This window comes from Hevea brasiliensis, chromosome 6, assembly GCF_030052815.1.
Source record: "Hevea brasiliensis isolate MT/VB/25A 57/8 chromosome 6, ASM3005281v1, whole genome shotgun sequence".
Classification (NCBI taxonomy): domain Eukaryota; kingdom Viridiplantae; phylum Streptophyta; class Magnoliopsida; order Malpighiales; family Euphorbiaceae; genus Hevea; species Hevea brasiliensis.
In genome coordinates this window covers 40,173,829-40,195,173 of record NC_079498.1, presented here as the reverse complement: position 1 = coordinate 40,195,173, position 21,345 = coordinate 40,173,829, and the positions used below count along the sequence as shown (strand labels likewise).

Genomic DNA, 21,345 nt, shown 5'->3' with positions numbered 1-21,345 from the left:
TCTTCATTCTCATCTTTCAAATTAACATAATTCCTCTTTCAATTTGTAAACCATATTCTATGTCCCACGAATCTGGTTCCTTTACTCACTTATTATAGTTTTTGGCCATCCTCTAAATTCCCCATCATGCCATAAGGAAAAATCACTAGTATTGTTTACATTCAAAATCACAATAATATAGGTTAGCATATAAATGATGCAAACTAAAAGAAAGATTAAACTATAAAGGAAGAAATACGGAAGAACAATCATAGAGAGAGACCAGAGAAAGAGTTTAGATTGAGACAAAAGGGAGATTAATCTTATTCATTATTCTTCACAGTTGGTTTACATTTAGAGGTTCCCTTTTATATTTTAGCTAGCAAAACAGTTACAACAACTGAAACTGAATGAAACTAACTAAACAGAACAGCCCTAACAAACTCTAACCATCTTTGATACCATTTCTTCTTTTATTTCCCTTTTAGTCTTTGTAGCCAAATGACTTCATATCAACAAATTAAGAGAGCAATGAAAAAACACTAAAATTAAACACTTTGCTCAACTGCAAGCATAAAAACCTCCTGCCCGCATTTTAATTGGTCCATGCAACCTTAGAGCCTTTCTACCACACACATGTATCTTCACATCACCCTCATAATCATAATTAGAACCATATAGCTTTGAAGGGTGCCTGGATATTGAGGAATGGTAATTGCTCGAACTTGTAGAAGAAGCAATTTCCTAAATCAATATTCCCTCTCTTGAAATGAAAAAACCTCAACTTTCTTCCTTTAAGACTTTTGTATGCTGGAGAAACATTTTATTTACCTAATTTTTTAATATAATATTCTTTAAATTTAAAGCTTAGCATCTTTGTTTTATTATTTCTGATGTGCGTCTCTTTCAAACATTTAACTTTAAACAGTAGACAGCTTATTTTAGCTTTAAAATGGAAGTTATGGGCTAATCTTAATGGAAACTTAAAATTGGGTTTATTTGACCCATGTCTCAAAGTTTAGGAACATATTTGACTTTTTCCCATATAAAAATTATATTTATTTAGGAGAAGTATACTTATGTACTCTATGGTTTATGTGTCTATTGAAAGAGGCCTGTGTTTTTTTTTTGTGCACTTAAGGGCCTAAGGTATAACGTCATTAATACCTAAGGGACAGAATGACTAACGGCATTAAACATGTGCTGACATGGCACTAATATAGCATTGACATGGCATTAACATGTTGACATGGCATTTGACGTGGCACTGACATCAGTGCCAAGTTAGCAATTTTTATTCCATTATTATTTTTAGGACTTAAGTGCAAAAGGTTCAAAAGCACAGGTCTCTTAAGTGCCAAAAAAAGAAAGATCATGCCTTTGATGCTAAAAGTTTTAAAGTAGACGATATTTAAGTGGATGATTAGAAATATCTTTGAGATATAAAAAGAGATAGACAAAAGAGAGACTATGAGAGAAACACAAGAAAGAGAGATGAAAATGAGGAGAGATAAAAGGGAAAGAGGAATAGAAAGATAGATAGAATAAGATAGAAATGGAGAGAGGGAGAGAGAGATGGGATCGTGACCCAAATAGGAAGGGAGAGAGGGCAAAAAATATGGACAAAGGGAGACAGAGATGGAGAGAGGGAGAGAAAGGGAGAGAGATCCAAATAAGAAGACAAAAAGGTCGAATGACATAGAGAGAGAGAGAGAGAGAGAGAGAGAGAGAGAGAGAGACAAAGGATTAGAAATAATGATACTATTTAAAGACATATTTGTTAAAATATAAAGACTTATTTATAAATCAAAGAAGAAATTATATCTAAATATCATATACTTTCGAACTTTTAGCATTTAAGGTATGAACTTTTTTTTTTTTTTACACTTAAAAGACCTTTCCTTTTCAACATTTTACACTTAGGTCTAAAAAATAAATAGTAACGTTAAAATTGCCACATCAACACCACATCCAATGCCACATTGCCATATCATTGTTACGTCAATTACATTATCGCCATATCAGCACATATTTAATGTCACTAATTAGTTTTATCCCTTAAGTGTTAGCGACATTATACTTTAAACTCTTAAGTAGAAAAAAAAAAAAAAAAAAAACCTCATGCCTTTTTCAATAAAACGAGTAAACTATGAAGTGTTTGAATGTGCTTTTCCCTATTAATTTTTATAGGGGCCATCCAAGAGATGCTATTGCAAAACTGCCTGTGCATCTATTTCGGAGTTCTGTACGCCTTGTACCATTTCCCCCGTTTCATTTTGGGCCGCCGTGGGCTTAGCCGCTCATTCTTTGTTTCCTTCTCTTCAGCTTCCTTTCTACTGTTCTTGTTCTTTCTCACAATCTCTATTTCTTCCTCTACCGCGCACCCGCCTACACTCCTCTGCTGTGCATAAACCGGTGATTCAGTAAGTTATACCGCTGAAAATGATTTCACTCGCTGCAAGATTCACTAAGTTGTTAAGAGCCTCTTGTCCTACCACGCGCAGCTCTCCTCCAGGTCATCTTTCTCCTTCTTTATATTTATGTGTTTACTTGTGTATTTATGTTTTTATTTAACGTGTGGGTGAATTTGTGGTTTAATATATATATATATGCCCCAAATAAGGGTTTTATTCAAAAACCACTTGGGATAATGATCAATATTTTGGCTGCAAGAAATATTGGTCATTTTTATTCTTAGAGAAATTTTATCGAATAGATGGTGAACATTAGAAAATTTATAAGTAAAATGCCCTTTTTTTTTAGGAATATTGTGAAATGGGTGTCTTAGGATGAATGACTTGAAGTGGATTTTTTGTGTGATTGTAGTGATGGGTTTGCAACGAAGCTTGAGGTCATGTTACTCAACTGTGTCGTCCAATGGGGACAATGGTGGTCGGAAGGATGATGAATTGGACGAGGAGTTTGATGATTTTCTTAGTGAAAAGCCAGAGTTACAGCTCCAAGGTGTGGATCCCCGGAAAGGTTGGGGATTTCGTGGTGTCCACAAGGTATTTGATGTCAAATCTTCAATGACTGAATATTAACTCTGCCCTTCTGGACAATATAGATTCCCACTGTACATTGAGTGTTAAATAGAACTGATTTCTCAAAAGGTTAAATTGTAGGTAATGGACTTGTATTATCCTGTATCTTTCACTGTTCCTGTCTAATACTTGTAGTGATTTTACACAGGCGATCATCTGTGGTAAAGTTGGGCAAGCTCCAGTGCAGAAGATCTTGAGGAATGGCCGAACTGTAACCATATTTACTGTTGGAACAGGTGGCATGTTTGACCAAAGAATTGTAGGAGCAAAAGACTTGCCAAAACCTGCTCAGTGGCATCGAATTGCTGTGCATAATGAGATGCTTGGGGCTTATGCTGTTCAACAACTTGCCAAAAAGTATATATTCATTTATTAAATAAACTAATTTACTGTGCTTGAGAGAGAGAGAGAGAGAGAGAGAGAGAGAAGTTTTTGCTTAGGTTGTCTTGTTGTCTCATGAATGGATCTTTGTTTGCAGTTCCTCTGTTTATGTTGAGGGTGACATTGAAACTAGAGTTTACAATGATAGTATCAGTGGTGAAGTTAAAAACATTCCGGAGATTTGTGTTCGTCGTGATGGTATGTTTCTATATGTATCCTGCTTAACTGCTTTGTTGTTTTTCCTCACTTTTACTCATGGGTGTTCTTCTTTTAAAGGTTTTGGATAGTGTTGAATAATTTTTTAGTTATATTGGGAAAATTTTTTCGTGTTGTTTGTTGACAATATCATAGACCTTTGCTTTTGAATATTATCAATGTTAAATGCAGAGGTGGATGATATGGCCTTTATGTAGTTTCTGATGATCTGATCTTTTCTCAACCTTGCTTTTCTGGTGTAAATTACATCATTTTTACTTGTACTGTTTATTAAATGAAAACAAAATTGTGCTTATTTGACATTCATGTCGTTACTCAGGGATTTCTAACTGCATAGCTTTTTCTTATCTCTTCTCTCTCTCTCTCTCTCTCTCTCTCTCTCTCTCTCTCTCTCTCTCTCTCTGTATGTTTTCCCTCCCATGTGGAAATGGATTTGGAAGAATGAGGATATGGAAATGACTTTCAGTCTCTAGAAAGTGTTGCATGGTTATGTGAATGGTCTTCGATTGAAAATTCTTTTAACAATATTTGTATTTATAATCACATTGTACACTTCTATCGTCACATGTGTGGCCCTGTCATTTACCCCTTGCAGGGAAAATTCGCCTTGTAACAAGTGGAAAAGTCACCAGTGATATTTCATTTGAGGATCTACGTAAGTTTTGTTTTCTTAAAGATGATACAACACACAATGAAGCACTTGCATATTAAGGACAACTTAGTATGGCTACAACATATTGTTGAGTATTAGCACTTCCAATTTAAAGTTACCTTTGAGTGAAATACTATTTCATGCTTTTCATGTCCTTAATCTTGTAAACATGTTTACGTTTCTTTGCAGGAGAGGGATTGTTTAACTGAAAGCTGGTGCATTGCAGAAATCTGAGTCTCAGAAAGCAGGACCAGCTAGACTTTTGTAAGAAATAGATATTGTTTAAGTAGTGTGACAAATTGGTTTAATTATTTCAGTGTTCCCGACTTCCTATCCACAATCTGGTTGTTTAGCATGTCTTTTCTCTATCATGATCATCTGTGTGCATGCAGGTGCTGGTGTATACCCCTTTTTTTTTTAATGTTAGGCAACACAATAGGGAAATACTTCTTCTTCACTCGATAAATCCCTCTGTATTAGGACTTGAATCTGAGATTTTTAAGTTGAACTCAAATTCCAACTGTTGGAGTGTACCTTTTAGGATATATTTTTAGTTAATTATTTGCATTAAAGATAGTTCCATTACATTCCAGCTGAGCATTTGAAGACTACATCTTAGCTCTGTTTATACTTCTACCTATAGACAGCAAAGCCATCCTACAAATGACAAATATCAGCAACGACATTAACTTTTTGCAGTCACTTCCATTCTTCCAGCTTTGGTGAAACTTCCTCTTAGGAAACACATAATCATGTAACAACTGCAAAATAGAAACATATCTCGTCTAAAAATTGTTATGAACCATGGAAAAAAATGACAGGTGCTAAGGGCTTTCCATCTATTTTGATGTACATGTGCTTATTTAGCTTTTTCCTTCATCCTAGTTGCAACTACAATCCAATTGTCCTTCCATGCTATTATGTGTTCATTTAAATAATTTTGTTGGAAGTGTCTTTTTTCCCTCTTCATTTAGTATAGTGATCACAGAATGCTTTCACTTCTCTGGTCAAATTAAAGGAAGGGCATTCATGTTGGAACTAAATGCAACTTATTCATGTCTCTTTTTTTCTTTTTTAACATTATAATTTTAATGTAGATGTAAAGATTATTCCTAAGACTGAAAATTTTACTTAATTGACCTTTTTCTGTTGCCAAACAGTTGTCTTAAATTTGGTAAACATAATGTATATGTTGTACACTGTGGAAGCATTTAAATTGCAAAAAAATAAAGCAAATACACAAAACACTAATATTTACGTGATTTATCTTTTTCACATAGGGCTACATTTACGGATATACTATTTTTCACTATTATCAATAAATAATCGATCATTACAAGCTTAAAATTATATTATCCATAAACCGAATTACACTCAAGCTAACTCATACTATAAAACTACTCATAGTAAATACATTAGCTAGTCCTCTCAATTTTCTTTAGACATAACTCAATATATTTATTATTTTAACTGCTACACTACAAAAGGTCTCTTCAACTATAATAGACAATAATCCCTTCCTCTTGGATTATATTATTTCTCCATTTTAAATCAAAGTCTCTTTTCCTCCATGAGACTGCAATGGGCAAAAGCTCATTATTAATGGGCAAAGTCAAATCATCAGTAATTAGCAATGCCACATTCTACAATAAGTGACAGCACCACTCCGTGAGCTGAAAATTACTCTCCATGAGTAAAGCCATTCTCTATGGGAAAAACTAAATAACCTTTCCATTATTTTCGTATTTATGTTGTTAATTTCCTCAATCTTAATCTGATTAAAAGTTCAACTCTATTTAGGAATAATACTAAAATAAGAGTTTTACTCTATATAGGAAAATGTCTTTCTCCTAATTCTACTATGATTTTGAGTCATAATTCTAACAATCTCCATTTGCATACATTAAAATCTTAGGTGTCATCAAATCATCAAATCTCTATACTTGAGCTCGAACCCTTTAAATCTCCATTCTTCAATTTTCATCTTGCGTGTAACTTGCTTTTTTCTTTTAAAAATCTTCGCGTCATCAATCATCTCGATTTCACATTAAGAGCTCCACCTTAAGTTCAACTCTCCACTATCACCATTGTTACATGAGTGAGTTTCTATATGTCGCAGTAGCTTTACTTTCAACCAAACTCGTCAATATCATCCCCATGCTCTAATACCAATTTGTAGTGCACTGCAGAAGCGTTCAAAGTGCAAATAAATAAAGTAAACACACAAAATACTAATATTTACGTGGTTCGCCCTCTTCACATAGGGCTATATCCATGAGTATGACATTTTTCACTATTATCAATAAGTAATCAATCATTTTAAGCTCAAAACTATACTATCTATAAACCTAATTATACCCAAGATAACTCACACTACAAAACTACTCATAGTAAATGCGTAAGTTAGTCATCTCCTCTAGATATAACTCAATATATTTACTATTTTAATTGTTACATCACAAAGGATACTTTCAACTATAATGAAAAATAATTTCTTTCTCTTGTATTATGTTCTGTTTTTCATCTTAGGCCGGAACCTTTTTTCCTCCATGAGACTACGGTGGGCAAAAGCCTCTCATCAATGGGCAAAGTTAAATTCTCAGCAATTGACAAAGCCTCTCTTTACAATAGGTGACAACCCCACCCTATGGGTTGAAAACTACTCTCCATGAGCAAAATCACTCTCTATGGGCGAAGCTAAATAACATTTCTATTATTCTCATATTTATAGTGTTAATTGCTTCAATCCTAATCTGATTAGGAGTCTAACTCTATTTAAGAATAATATTAAAATAAGAGTTCTACTCTATATAAAAAAGGTCTCTCTCCAAATCCCACTAAAATTTTGAGTCATAATTCTAACAATATATATATATATATATATATATATATATATATATATATATATATATATATCAATTTACATTGAGTACACATCGACTTGTGTGATATTTAATGTTAGAACTAAACAATACCTGCTCCTATGCATAGACAACAGTCTCCTTTTTATGAACTTGTCTTTTATTGAGTGGAGCTCATTGACTGCACCACTTGTGTGCATTATGTTGTGAGGAGACTCCATGGAGCACGGTAATCCAACCTTGATCATAGAAGTTAGGCATTCTACTTTGCAGTCATTCCTTGTTTAGTGTGGACTTTTATTGTTGTTTATTCTTGCTTCATCTTCTTCAGAAAGTGTCTACTATATAATTTCCAGCACTTTGGTTAGGGAATGCCACCCTACCTAAATTTTGAATGTGAAGACCTTACACAAAAATTGTCATCGGTGGGCTTCTTTCTTGTATCATCTCTAGCAATAGATCCCGTAACTCTAAACGTCTCTAGGGCTGGCAATTTGTGTCATATTGTGTTTAGTCTAAACGGGTCGTGTCTCATTCTTACACGACATGATTACACCCAACCTGGACACATAATGATGTCATAAACTTTCAACAAAAATATGACATGATCCTTGTAATAAGTATAAAATCGTATAATAAACAGATCAGGTTAACAGATTAACTCATTTAATAGCTTGTCTAACCCATTTAGTGTAAAAAAATAATTAGATAAAAGACTATAGTAAAGGCTAAGGCGAAACCATATATAAGCATGTGCAACTTCCTCACTTATTCAAGTTAGAATCCCACGTCCTTCGTTTTATTCCCTTTTTTTTCTAAAAAAATATTATGATACTATATTTTATATGTTATATCATTTAATTTAAAACTTCATCATCAATCCCAGCATACACAACAACAAAACGTGAATTTCGACTTCACATACACTACCGATTCTGCAGTGGTTCTTTTGATTTCCAGTCGCTTGTAAGAACAACTCATTTGATTATTTCATTTTTTGATCAGTAGGGGCATATCATCAATCTGAATGTAGTTCTCAAATGCCCAGAGACTATTGGTCAAGAATATCAACTTCATTTGTGAGATTCCTCTCCATTCGTCATAAATCAACTAATTAAATATCGACTTTCCATATCATCCAGCGTTGAAAATGTTGGTTTCAAAAAAATATTGAGCCACAAGGAACACAATGACGATCTTGGATTTGTCCGTTCGATGGCCCATTTTAGCTGAAATTGTGCCTAAATCCGTTGTCTTTTTTGCGTCGATTCTCTCTCCTCCGGTGGAATTAGATTTGAAGGCTCGAGCTAAAAGTTCACCCATGAGGAGGGCAGAATATTACCAGCAAGCCACTACCCCTATCCAGCGTATTCTCGAAAAACTCTACTATTGTAGCGCTGTCTGCATGATCTTCAAAATCTCACTTTGAAGTCCATACTTAAAAAAAAAAAAAAAGAAAAAAAGAAAAAAAAAAAAAACCATACTAAGACAATTTACCCCCTAACTTTGTTCTTCTTCACCTTACATCTCTCTCCTTGTTAAGTCTTTCTTATACCTCCATTTGGAGAATTAAATCTTGTCCAATTAAATATTTAATAAATTTAAAATCTTAGAAAATTGTAAAACACTTATTTTTAGAATTCAGAGAACAAAATAAATAAAATTATTGATCGGATTCATTATTATTTATAATATATAAAAATGTGTGAATGATAGAGCAAATTTTTGAATGGATAAATATGTTCTTATTATACTTATAAGATTACTATTTATAAATACTATCACTATTTAAATAAATAAAAAAATAAAATCCTAAAGTATTGGAATTCTAATGCTATAAAAATTGTAATTAAATTAAAATTCTTAATAATAAAAAAAATTTCAAACATTTCTCTTCTTTTAAAAATGCTATTAACTTGATTAATTAAAAAAATGCTATTAACTTAATTAATTAATATAAAATTTATTAGATATAATTAATTTATTTGAAAATTAATTTATTTGAAAATTAATTTTATATAATTAATTGTCAATGATAATTAAAATTCAAAGAGAATTCGAATTTGGAGTCGCTTCATAATGGCATATATAATATAACTTTAACTTATTATTCTATTTCACATAAAATTTATTATACAACCATAAATTTTTCTTAGATAATGTTAAATTCGTAAAATTTGTTAACAAAATTAAAATGATGACTGAATTTTTTACTGTTAAAAATTGCACCTTCTTAATGTTTAATAATTATTTATACATAAATGAGCCCAATTCGAAAATTATTTAACAATTTTATTGACTAAAATAAAAACTGATTTTATGTATGCATTCTTTTATATTTTCTAAATATATTATATACTTTTAATATGATTATATATATTTATAATTAAGATTATATTTTGTAATTATAGGCTATATAAAAATCAATTTTAAATTTCATTCTTTTATCTTTTCTTCTAAGTTTTAATTATAAATATATTAAATTGCATTATAATTTTTAATTACAAATATTTTAACACACACAAAGATATATATATATATATATATATATATATATATATATATATATATATATATATATATATATATATATTTAATCCTTAATTATTTATATCCCACAATGGTTAAAATTTATATAATTAAAAAGTATATTATATATGATATATTGTATATGAATAATTAATTAACTTTAACTTTAAAACTTAATGTAATTTATATATAAGTTTAATGATAATAATCACATAAAATTATTTGAAGGATTGAAATCTAATCAAATCAAACTATAATTGAAATACCAAGAACATAACTAAATTAAAAACAAAATATCAAAAAATCAATATGAAATTATATCAAAGTTTAATATAATTCCGATTCTTAGATAATCTCCAAATCAGAATCAAAGCCATACATTCTTATGGCTTATGGTCACCTACAAAGCCAAACTACATGTGTCCATAATATGTTTGTTATACTCATTTCATATAGGCATTTTAGGGTAGTTTTGCATCCATTTTGCCCTTATATTTTAGTATATTTTATGTTTTTAGCTTTATTTTAGCTTATTTGTTAACTTTAGATACTTTATATTTGATTTTTGTAATTTTGTTGTTTTTGATAGGATTTTGTGGCAAATCGAAGATCAATGAGTGCATTAGGAAGTGATTTGAAGAAATTTGGAGTTCTTCAAGCATAGAGGAAAGTTGAAAAAATCAAGCATTGAAAGAGCAAGTTAGCCGAAATTTGCTTGAGTTTTTACTTAAGATCCTGCTTAGGGTAAAGCGGCAGTGCTTAAGGTGCAGCACAAGTCAAGCATGAGTAGAAAAGTCTATTTTACTCTAAGTCTGCCGAGATTTGCTGAAGGTCTGCTTAACCTTAAGCAGACAGTACGACCAGAGGCTGAAATTTACTAAGAAGCTGCTTAGGGTTAAGCCGAACCCTAAGCAGACTGCCCAGAACGTGAATAGTGCTGCTGACTTGGATAATTTTACACCTCATTTCCTATCCATTCCTTGGCTCTTATTTACTTTTAGGGCAATTTTTAGGGACCATATAAATTCATCATTTCCTTATTTTTGCCACAAGAGGAAAGAGAGGAAAGACAAAAAGGAAAGAAAATTTAATAGAGAGAGAGAGAGGAGACGCCATTCTCTCTTGGGGAGGAGCTGCTGCACCAGTTTTGGAGCTCCAGAAACCAGAGATTTTGGTTCTTCTACCTGGGTTTTTCTATTTTAGTCCTCTTATCATGTTTTTCTTTACTTTTCCATCAATATTTCTTGTAAATACCATCATGAGTGAGTAAACTCTTTAGATTTCAGAGTTGGAAAATATGTTTTAGATTAATTTGTGGATTTGGACTGGGTATTTCCTTATTTTACATAAATATGAGTTTTAATTCCTTCCTTGTGTGCTTGATTTACTTGCCTAATGTTTGTACCCATTGGGTATTGTGTTAATCTTTGATTGAAGGACCGAAAGGTGAAAGTCATTGATAGATAATCAAGGATTGGAATTTAAAATCACCTAGATTTAGAAATAAACTAGGATTTTAAGAGGAATTAATTATTGGTTACAAAACTTAATGGGTTTTAAAGTAATCAAATATCATACGAAAGTAGGTTTGGTTATTTTAGAATACACTTTGGTTTGCTTGAAAAAGATATCAAAGAAATTTAGAATCAATTTCCTTCAAACTCTATTTTTCCCTAAAATTGGAATGCCCAAGACAAATCCCAATTAATTTATGCATAAACCCCAACTCTGGAATCACTTTTACCATAATTAGACTTTCATTTAAATTACCCATTGTTAATTTAGTTTAATTACGAACTAGAATTAGAATTTATTTGTTTGCCCTTTTTACCCATTCCAATTAGATTAATCAATTTACCTTGCTCATTTACATTTACCATTTATTCATTAATCATTAGCCCAAATAATCGCTTCATTCATAGTTTAGTAATCAAACAGCAAATCCTCATGGGAACGATACTTGATTCATCACTTTATTACTTGAGACGACCCGTATACTTGCGGATAAGTACCACCAAGTTTTTGGCGCCGTTGCCGGGGATTTGATTTTTGTTTGATATTGAATAATTGTTTGTTTGGTTAATTTGGGCATTTTATTTTATTTTCTTTTTACCATTTTTCTTTGAGAATTTGTTTATTTTGTTTTTCAGGTGCTTTATTTTATGAGAAGGACAAAAAGTGAAGAAATCAATCTATTCTTTGACCCAGAAATAGAAAAGACAGCAAAAGCTTTAAGAGCAGAGTCTAAGAGGAGAAAAGCTGAAATTAAAGCTCAACAACAATAAGAAAGAGCACAAGAGCAAGAGGAATTACAAGAAGAAATGGCCAACAACAACAATAACAACCGCTCTGTGAAGGATCATGCCTATCCTAACATTGGAGATTTCATGCCAAGTATCACAAGACCAAGGGTAGAAGCTAATAATTTTGAATCAAGCTCAGACTGTCAGATGGTGCAACAATCACAATTTGGAGGAAATCCAAGTGAAAGTCCACATGTGCATCTAGCACACTTTCTTGAGATTAGTGATATGTTGAAGATAAATGGAGTTTCTGATGATGCAATTCGACTCAGATTATTTCCTTTTTCTCTGAAGGACCGAGTTAGAGAGTGGTTACATTCTTTGCCACCGGGTTCTATCACAACATGGGATGAACTTTCTCAAGCATTTTTAGCTCAATATTTTCCACCAAGCAAGACAGCTAAGTTAAGAAATGAGCTAACTTCTTTCAAACCTAGAGATGATGAGAGCTTGTATGAAGCATGGGAGAGGTACAAGGATTTGCAAAGGAGATGTCCACATCATGGGATTCCTAAGTGGATGCTTGTTCAACACTTTTACAATGGAGTTTCACCAGCCATTAGAAGTACAATTGATGCATCTTCTGGAGGTGATCTTATGGAGAAATCTGAAGAAGAAGCTTTTTCTGCTCTTGATAAAATTGCTTATAACAACTACCAATGGAGTTGTGAGAGGAATGAAATCAAGAAACCAGCTGGTATGTTTGAGATTGATGCTATGAATATGATAAATGCTAAGTTTGATGCTTTGACAAGGAAGATGGACAAGCTAAGCATGAAAGTAGATTCTTCAGCCGGAGGTTCTAGTAATTCAGTAGAAGTTGGAGCTGCAAATGTCAATTGTGCAGTAGATTTTTCTGCACTTAATCAAGATTTTTCAAGTGAGCAAGTGGATTACGTGGGGAACTACAATCAAAGACCAGGTGGTAACTCATTTTCTGCAACTTATGATCCAGCATGGAGAAACCACCCCAATTTCTCTTGGGGAGGTAGACAAGGGCAAAATCAGAATTTTCAGAAACCTTCTGGATATCAACAACATCAGAATTTTCAGCAGAATAGAGGTCCTCCTCCTGGAATTTCTAAACCTCAAAATGCACATGCTCCACCTCTACCACAACAAGCACAACTAGACAAGAAAGCTAGATTGGAATCTATGATTGAAACTCTACTTGTGAGCCACCAAAGTCAACAAGAAATGATTTCTCAATTAGCATCTAAAGTGGATCAAATGGCAACACACAACAAGATGTTAGAGAATCAAATAGCTTAACAAGCTAGCTCTTCAAGTAACAAAGCATTTGGGAAGCTCCCTAGCCAGCCAGAAAATTCAAGGGAGCATTGCAAGGCTATTACATTGAGGAGTGGAAGAATATTGGAGAATGGAGATAAAAAGATTGAAGAGAAAATTGAAGAAGAGAAAAACAGAGAAGGAGATAAACAAACTGAAGCTGAAGTTAGAATTGGAGCTGAGAAAGAAAATTCAGTGGAAGAAAAAGGAAGTAAGGAGAAGGAGAGCAAAGAAGAAGAACCAAAATATGTTGCACCTAAAGCTTACATGCCACCTTTACCATTTCCACAAAGGTTCCAGAAAGCAAAATTAGATAAACAATTTGGGAAGTTCTTGGAGGTATTGAAGTCTTTGCATGTGACTATTCCTTTCACTGATGCTTTAGCACAAATGCCTTCTTATGCTAAATTTTTGAAGGAGATTTTATCTAACAAGAAGAAATTGGAGGAATTTGAGACTGTAGCTCTCACGGAAGAAAGCAGTGCTATTTTGCAAAATAAGCTTCCACCCAAACTGAAAGATCCTGGAAGTTTCTCCATACCATGTCACATTGGGGATATCAGTATAGATAAGGCTTTATGTGATCTTGGAGCCAGTGTTAGTCTGATGCCATTATCTATCTATGAGAAAATGAAGATTGGAGAAATGAAGCCTATTAGCATATCACTACAGTTAGCAGATAGGTCTATTAAATTTCCAATTGGGGTAGTTGAGAATGTTCCTCTGAAAGTTGGAAAATTTTTCATACCAGTGGATTTTGTGGTATTGGAGATGGAGGAGGATGTACACATTCCTATTATTCTTGGTAAACCTTTCCTTGCTACTGCTGGAGCTGTGATTGATGTAAAAAATGGGAGACTTACATTAGAAGTTGGGGAAGAGAAAGTTGAATTTAATTTGTTTTAAGCAATGAAAAAGAAAGATGATTCAAACTCATGCTTGAGAGTTGATATGATAGATGAAGAGGTTAGAGAAGTGTTTAAAAAGCAACATCCTAAAGATCCCTTAGAAGCTTGTTTGGTTCATAACATCAGAAAAGGGGTTGAGATAGAAGAAGCTGCAGAATATGCTACAATTTTGGAAGGAAATCCACCTTTGCCTATGGCTGATATTGAAAAGATTGGGAACTTGAAGCAAGAAACAACTTCATCATCAAAGCTTGAGAAAAGTGAAGCACCTAAGGTAGAGTTGAAACCTCTTCCAACAAATCTCAGGTATGCTTTTCTAGGTCAAGATTCTACATATCCTGTGATTGTTAGTGCTAAATTGACTGATTGTGAGGTTGAAAAATTATTGAGAGTTCTTAGAAAGCATAGAAGGATAATTGGTTATACCATTGATGATATTAAAGGAATACATCCTTCTGTGTGCATGCATAGAATTTTGTTGGAAAATGATCATAAAGCCTCTCGAGAATCACAAAGGAGATTGAATCCAAATATGAAAGAGGTTGTGAAAAAGGAGATCTTGAAATTGCTTGATGCAGGTATCATTTACCCTATTTCCGACAGCAATTGGGTAATTCCAGTTCATGTTGTACCTAAGAAAGGGGGCATCACAGTAGTGAAAAATGAAAATGATGAACTAATACCTACAAGGATCAGAATCGGATGGAGAATGTGTATAGACTATAGGAAATTGAATAATGCAACCAGAAAGGACCATTTTCCATTACCATTTATAGATCAAATGCTTGAGAGACTAGCTCATCATTCTTATTTTTGCTATTTGGATGGCTATTCAGGGTTCTTTCAGATCCCTATTCACCCAGATGATCAGCATAAAACTACCTTCAAATGTCCTTATGGTACCTTTGCATATCGAAGGATGCCATTTGGACTATGTAATGCCCCTGCTACATTTCAAAGATGTATGATGTCCATATTTTCTGACATGATTGAGGATATTATGGAAGTGTTCATGGATGATTTTTCTGTATATGGTAAATCTTTTGATGAATGCTTATCTAACTTGTCTAAGGTTTTGTAGAGATGTGAAGAGTTCAATTTAGTTTTGAATTGGGAAAAGTGCCATTTTATGGTACAAGAAGGAATTATTTTGGGACATCTTGTGTCAAACAGGGGTATTGAGGTGGATAAAGCAAAGGTAGAAATTATTGAGAAAATGCCACCCCCAACATCTGTGAAAGGAGTGAGGAGTTTCTTGGGGCATGCTGGATTTTACAGGAGATTCATCAAGGATTTCTCTAAAATTTCTAAACCTCTGACCAATTTATTGAGTAAAGATGTGGAATTCCATTTTGATACTAATTGTATGAATGCTTTTTGCAGGATAAAGGAAGCTTTGATATCTGCTCCTATTATGCAGCCACCCGATTGGTCACTACCTTTTGAGTTAATGTGCGATGTTAGTGATTATGCCATTGGGGCTGTTTTGGGACAAAGGAGAGATAAGAAGGTGTATGCGATATACTATGCAAGTAGGACATTAGATGATGCTCAAATAAATTACTCTACTACAGAGAAAGAGTTTTTGGCAGTGGTATTTGCAGTAGACAAATTCAGGTCCTATCTTGTGGGGCAAAGGTAATAGTGTACACGGATCATGCAGCTATCAAGTATCTCCTTCAGAAAAAAGAGGCTAAACCTAGATTGATAAGGTGGGTGCTACTCCTTCAAGAGTTTGACTTGGAAATTAAAGACAAGAAAGGAGTAGAAAATGTGGTAGCAGATCATCTATCTAGATTGAGGGAAGAACAAGGAGAAAATTTAGGAAAAGAACCCCCAATAGATGATTATTTCCCTGATGAACAACTGTTAGTAATCATGAATGCAAAAATTCCTTGGTATGCAGATTTTGTGAACTATCTAGTGTGCGGAATCCTCCCACCTGACCTAACATGGCAGCAAAAGAAGAAATTTCTTTTTGATGTAAAGGATTATGATTGGGAAGAGCCATTTTTGTTCAAGAGATGTGGAGATGGGCTGATTAGAAGATGTTTAGCTGATGAGGAGATAGGGAATGTTATTAAAGATTGCCATTCTTCACTTTATAGGGGTCATATGAGTGTGACAAAGACTGCAGAAAAAGTTCTTCAAGCAGGGTTCTTCTGGCCACACATGTTTAAGGATGTGAGGAAGTTTGTAAATGCATGTGATAGGTGTCAAAGGATGGGTAATATCTCGAAGAGAGATGAAATGCCCCTCCAAAATATATTGGAAGTTGAACTATTTGATGTGTGGGGCATTGATTTCATGGGACCTTTTCCACCATCCTTTGGACACAAATACATTTTAGTTGGAGTAGATTATGTGAGTAAATGGGTTGAAGCTATACCATCTCCAACTAATGATGTTAGAGTTGTGATTAAATTCCTTAAAAAGTTCATTTTCACAAGATTTGGAACTCGACGTGCCATTATAAGTGATGGAGGTTCTCATTTTTGCAACCATCAATTTGAAAGATTATTACAAAAATATGGAGTGAAGCATAAGGTTGCAACACCCTACCATCCACAAACTAGTGGTCAAGTGGAGATCTCAAATAGAGAGCTGAAAAGAATTCTTGAAAAAATAGTGAATAGTTCAAGGAAAGATTGGTCACTAAAGTTAGATGATGCTCTTTGGGCCTATAGAACAGCTTTTAAAACTCCTATTGGCACCACCTCATTTAGATTGGTTTATGGGAAAGCTTGTCATTTACCTCTGGAGTTAGAGCATAGAGCATATTGGGCTATAAGGACACTGAATTTTGACTTGAAAACTGCAGGAGAAAAAAGAATGTTGCAACTAAATGAACTTGAGGAGCTTAGATTGGATGCTTATGAAAATGCCAAGCTTTACAAGGAAAGAATTAAGAGATGGCATGATAAGCATATTAGGAGGAAAGAATTTCAGGAAGGGGATGTTGTTCTTCTATATAACTCTAGATTAAGGTTATTTCCCGGAAAATTAAAGTCAAGATGGTCAGGGCCCTACACTGTTATAAAAGTATATCCCTATGGAGTCATGAGATAGGCAATGAAACCTCGGGAACTTTCAAAGTTAATGGGCGAGATTAAAGCATTATATTATTGGAGAACCCACACAAAAGGTTGTAGAGGTTTCATGGCTTGGTTCTCCAATCAGGGATACTTAGGTGATTTGGAGTGGAAGGTCAAGCTTAAGACCTTAAACAAGCGCTTCTTGGGAGGCAACCCAAGCGTATCCTTTTATAGTTTATTAATTTTCCATTTCATTTCATTTTCAGTTTTCACCCTCATTAAACTCAAAAGTGACATCTGTTTATCTTTTGTAGGTCATTTATGAAGATGGGGCAAATTAACACTTGTAGCAAAAAGAAAGAATTGAAAGAGAGCAAGTATAAGCAAAATACTGCACTTTATGCAGTACCTGTGAACAGTAACACCTTTAAACTTATGCTAAATTGCTGATATTGCAATCTACTTGATAGCACATGTTTAATTTTGTGTCTTGTGTAAATTCTGTGAAAATGCAACTTGAATGAGGATCAAATTTGATATTTAGGATTGATGTGAGCTTTATTGAAGTGCAAAAATAGTGTTTGTTAAGTTTTACCTTTTAGTGTATATATACTTTTGTAGTCTGTTAGGAATTTACATATTTTTGTTTGAATTGTTGTTAGTTTTTACAGTCTACAGATTTTTGCTACTGTTCATGCTACTGTTCATGCTGCTAAAAAGGTAAATTTCTATGTCCTTTCTGCAATTCTTGAATGTTTGGAACTTGTCTCAAATGCTGCTGAAAATGTGCTTTTGGTATAAGTTTAGAAAGGAGACCATTTCATTAAGTGTGCAAAAAGGTAGTCACAATTGGTGCCTCAATTAAAAAAAAAATGCTTGCATAAGCTAAATGAACATATATAGTGTTTGATGAGTTCTAAGAGATGATGAGCTTAAATTTCTCAATTTTATGGTGTTTGTGTGTATTTGATAATTGCTGAGGGTCATGATAGCATTCCATAGCATTTGGACTACTTTTGGTAAGTAAAACTACAATTTTTCCCAAAACCTGCCGAAACTTGCTGATGATGTTGCTTGTTAAGCAAAGTCTTAAGCAAATTCTGCTGAACCTTATACTTAATCCTAAGCATGGCCCAAATTACCAGATGTCTGTCCCACATGTTAAAAAGCCCAAAACTTCTGCCATTTTTATAAAACCCTCGCCCACAACAAATTGGCCCAATCTTATAACAATTTATATCATTGGGGCCAAGACATGCTTCAAGAAATGAAAGACCTCACAGAAAATTTAGAAACTGCTTCTGAAGCTTCAGACCACAATGAACCTACTGCAGAACCTGAAGCAGACCCTGATGCAGCAACAAAGCCTTGACAGCAGAGCTTGAACAGTAGCAGCAATTTAGTATTAGTTTTAGTGCAGTTGCAATAGCAGTAACAGTACTAGTTTTATTTTGTAATCTATTTATTTTAATCTTCAAACTTTTATTTTATTTTCTCTATGGATATAGTTATTCTGTGAATGCTTTTTGGTTTAATTCTTGATTTAACTATTAGATTTGATTTCTTTACACTTTTTCATCTTCTTGCACATTATTTTTGCACTTTATCTTTTCTTCAATCCTAATTTTGTTAATATTGATGAGTTGTACAATTTCCTTTGAGCAGCATCTGTTTCACAGCATTTTGAGGTAACGGCTTACCCTTCTACTATTTATGCTTATGGTATGTTGCCAGTGCTTATGCCAATGCTTATGCTTTCGCTTTACCCTACGCAACAGGTTAAGCAACATCTTAAGCAGTGTAAATTTATACATTTGGGATACCTTTTCACATTTTTCTCTCTAAAGCTTCATTGTTAATATCATTTTGAGCTAATTTTGAAATACTTGAGCTTATATTGATTTAATCCCCAACTGTATATATTTCATTAATTGATTAGTTCACACAATTTTGCCCATCTTTGCATTCATTTTAGACATTGAGGACAATGTTTCATTTGAGTTTGGGGGTGAGGGCAAAATTTTTGCAAAATTTTCAAAATTTTCTTTAAAACTTTCTTTCATTCATTTATTGCATTTCATTCATCCACATATAGATAATCCATACACTTTTACATATACCACACACATGTCTATACCCATACACGTACATTTGCATATAGTTTTCATATAGATTACACTTAGTTTTAATTTGATTTATGCATTCATTTTAGGATCATGCATATCATAAAAAATATATATTTTTTTATTTTTTTTACCTTGTCCTTAGAGGATTGAGAGTTGTTTTGAAGAGCAATTAAGCTTACTTTTAGAAGGGTTTGATGGATTGAAAGTTCTAGATAGGTGCAAAGTTATTAGATTCTTGCTTTAGTTTATATCTTCTTAGCCAAGGGCCACCCAATCAATTGTGTTGACTTTGAGTGCCTACAGAAAACTCTAGGGTGAGAAGTAGCTAATTGATGTCTCACCAATCCTAGAACAATCTTTCTAAACCTTTCAAGGCGAAATCATAGCATGCACTTGAAAAAGAAATGATCTAGGCATTCTTTGAATTTTAAACCCATATTTTAGCCTTAGCCAACCTTACTTAAAAATTTCCCTTTGGAACCAATTTGAGCCTACATTTATCCCTCTTATTCCTTTGGAACCCACATTAATACCTAGCCATAAACCCAAACACTTACCTACCCTCTATGAGATAATCCTTTGAGTGATAGATACAATTAAAAAAAATAATAATAATAATTAGTTGGGAGAAGTGACTAAAAAAAAAGGCTAGCAAATTCAATTATGGTATATAAAGTAATTCACCACCCAAGTACACAAAGAAATGAGTTTGGGGGTGAATTGAAAGGGACAATTGTAATTCAAAGTCAATATTATTTATATAGTCCCTCTAAAAGCTTCAAAATTATATGCTAGCATTGGTGAATAGTTGTAAAGTTCCTTCTCCCAAATCCTTCTTAAAAAAAAGAAAAAAAAATTGTGTCTTGATCTTTTAATAATTTGATTATTCTCAAATTTTGTTACCCTTATCCCTTTCTTGTTAGCCACATTATCACCCCCTTAGCCCCATTACGATCCTTGAAAGTCCTTTTGATCTTTTGATGGTGTTTTGCTACATTAGTGGAGATTGGAATAGGAGAATTGCCTATGGGATTGGGATATCATTAAATCCATCCATTTACTTCCATCATTATTTGAGACACTTTAGTTTATAGATTACCCTAATGTCTATTTAGGCATGATTATTCTCTGTGATTGATTGGTTTGGGTTTGATGATATGAATAATTGACCCAACGCTAAGCGGTGATAACTTTGGTAAGGATTGAATTCTTTGTACCTTGAAAGTGGGTATATAGTTTGTTGGTGGCTAAAAGTAAGCTTGAGAGTTTGGATAAGTAATTTTCATAAATTTAAGGCAAGGTACCCCGAATTGTATTAATTGTTTTAGCCGAAACTACATGTGTCCATAATATGTTTAAAATTCAAAATCAAACTAAAATTAGTCATTTTACTTTGAGATTTTAAATATCATTAGAATCAATTTAAATAGAACATTTTTAGCTTTTTTTTTATAAATTGAAATTAAATTATTCAATTTAAGATAAAATTGGCTTTTTAATTGAAAAATTAAAATAATTTTTAAATGTCGAAAAAATAATTGAAATTAAGATTCAGAAGTCTTATGATATGATGTCAAGTCTCTAATTTCATAAATAAAAATTGATGATTCGATCTTAAGATTAGATCCATGACCAGCCTAATTGGAATAATTTTTTTTCTCTCCATAAAATTTGGATCAATTAATATAGATAAAATTATTACACTATATACTTTTATTTAAATTAGAAAATTTCAAAAATTTTATTTATGTAATAATTATGTTATTTGTTAATATAAAGAAAAATATTAAAAATCACTAAAAATATTAAAAAGGATGAAGGATGAAAATCATGATATTTTTTAAAAATATATATATAAAATATTATACCAACAATAATAGGTGAAAAATTATTGATAACGAAAATGAATAGTATAATAAATTTTTATTTTTTCTTGATTTTATTTTACTATCATCTTTTTTATGTTTTGGAGAACTAAAACATTAGCTGTAATGTTTGTTGATATAATATTTTTTTTTATA

The 21,345-nt window shown here is 32.8% G+C and overlaps 1 protein-coding gene and 1 non-coding gene across 3 annotated transcripts; one reads left to right on the top strand and one right to left on the bottom strand.

Moving 5' to 3' along the window:
• The first annotated feature begins 2,164 nt into the window (after positions 1-2,164).
• LOC110667495 (single-stranded DNA-binding protein, mitochondrial) lies at positions 2,165-4,792 on the top strand. Of its 2 annotated transcripts, none has more exons than XM_058148557.1 (6): positions 2,165-2,494; positions 2,806-2,987; positions 3,172-3,380; positions 3,502-3,602; positions 4,216-4,359; positions 4,462-4,792. In XM_058148557.1, the coding sequence occupies exons 1-5, from the start codon at positions 2,422-2,424 to the stop codon at positions 4,329-4,331; spliced, it is 681 nt and encodes a 226-aa protein (XP_058004540.1). In that variant the 5' UTR covers positions 2,165-2,421; the 3' UTR covers positions 4,332-4,359; positions 4,462-4,792. The 2 variants fall into 2 exon arrangements, with proteins under 2 accessions (XP_058004540.1, XP_021684054.1); XM_021828362.2 differs by having other exon boundaries at positions 2,168-2,494; positions 4,216-4,275.
• Positions 4,793-12,367: 7,575 nt separating this feature from the next.
• On the bottom strand, positions 12,368-12,474 carry LOC131181058 (small nucleolar RNA R71). Its single transcript, XR_009149685.1, has one exon. It is a non-coding gene; the product is annotated as a small nucleolar RNA R71 (small nucleolar RNA).
• Positions 12,475-21,345: the final 8,871 nt, after the last annotated feature.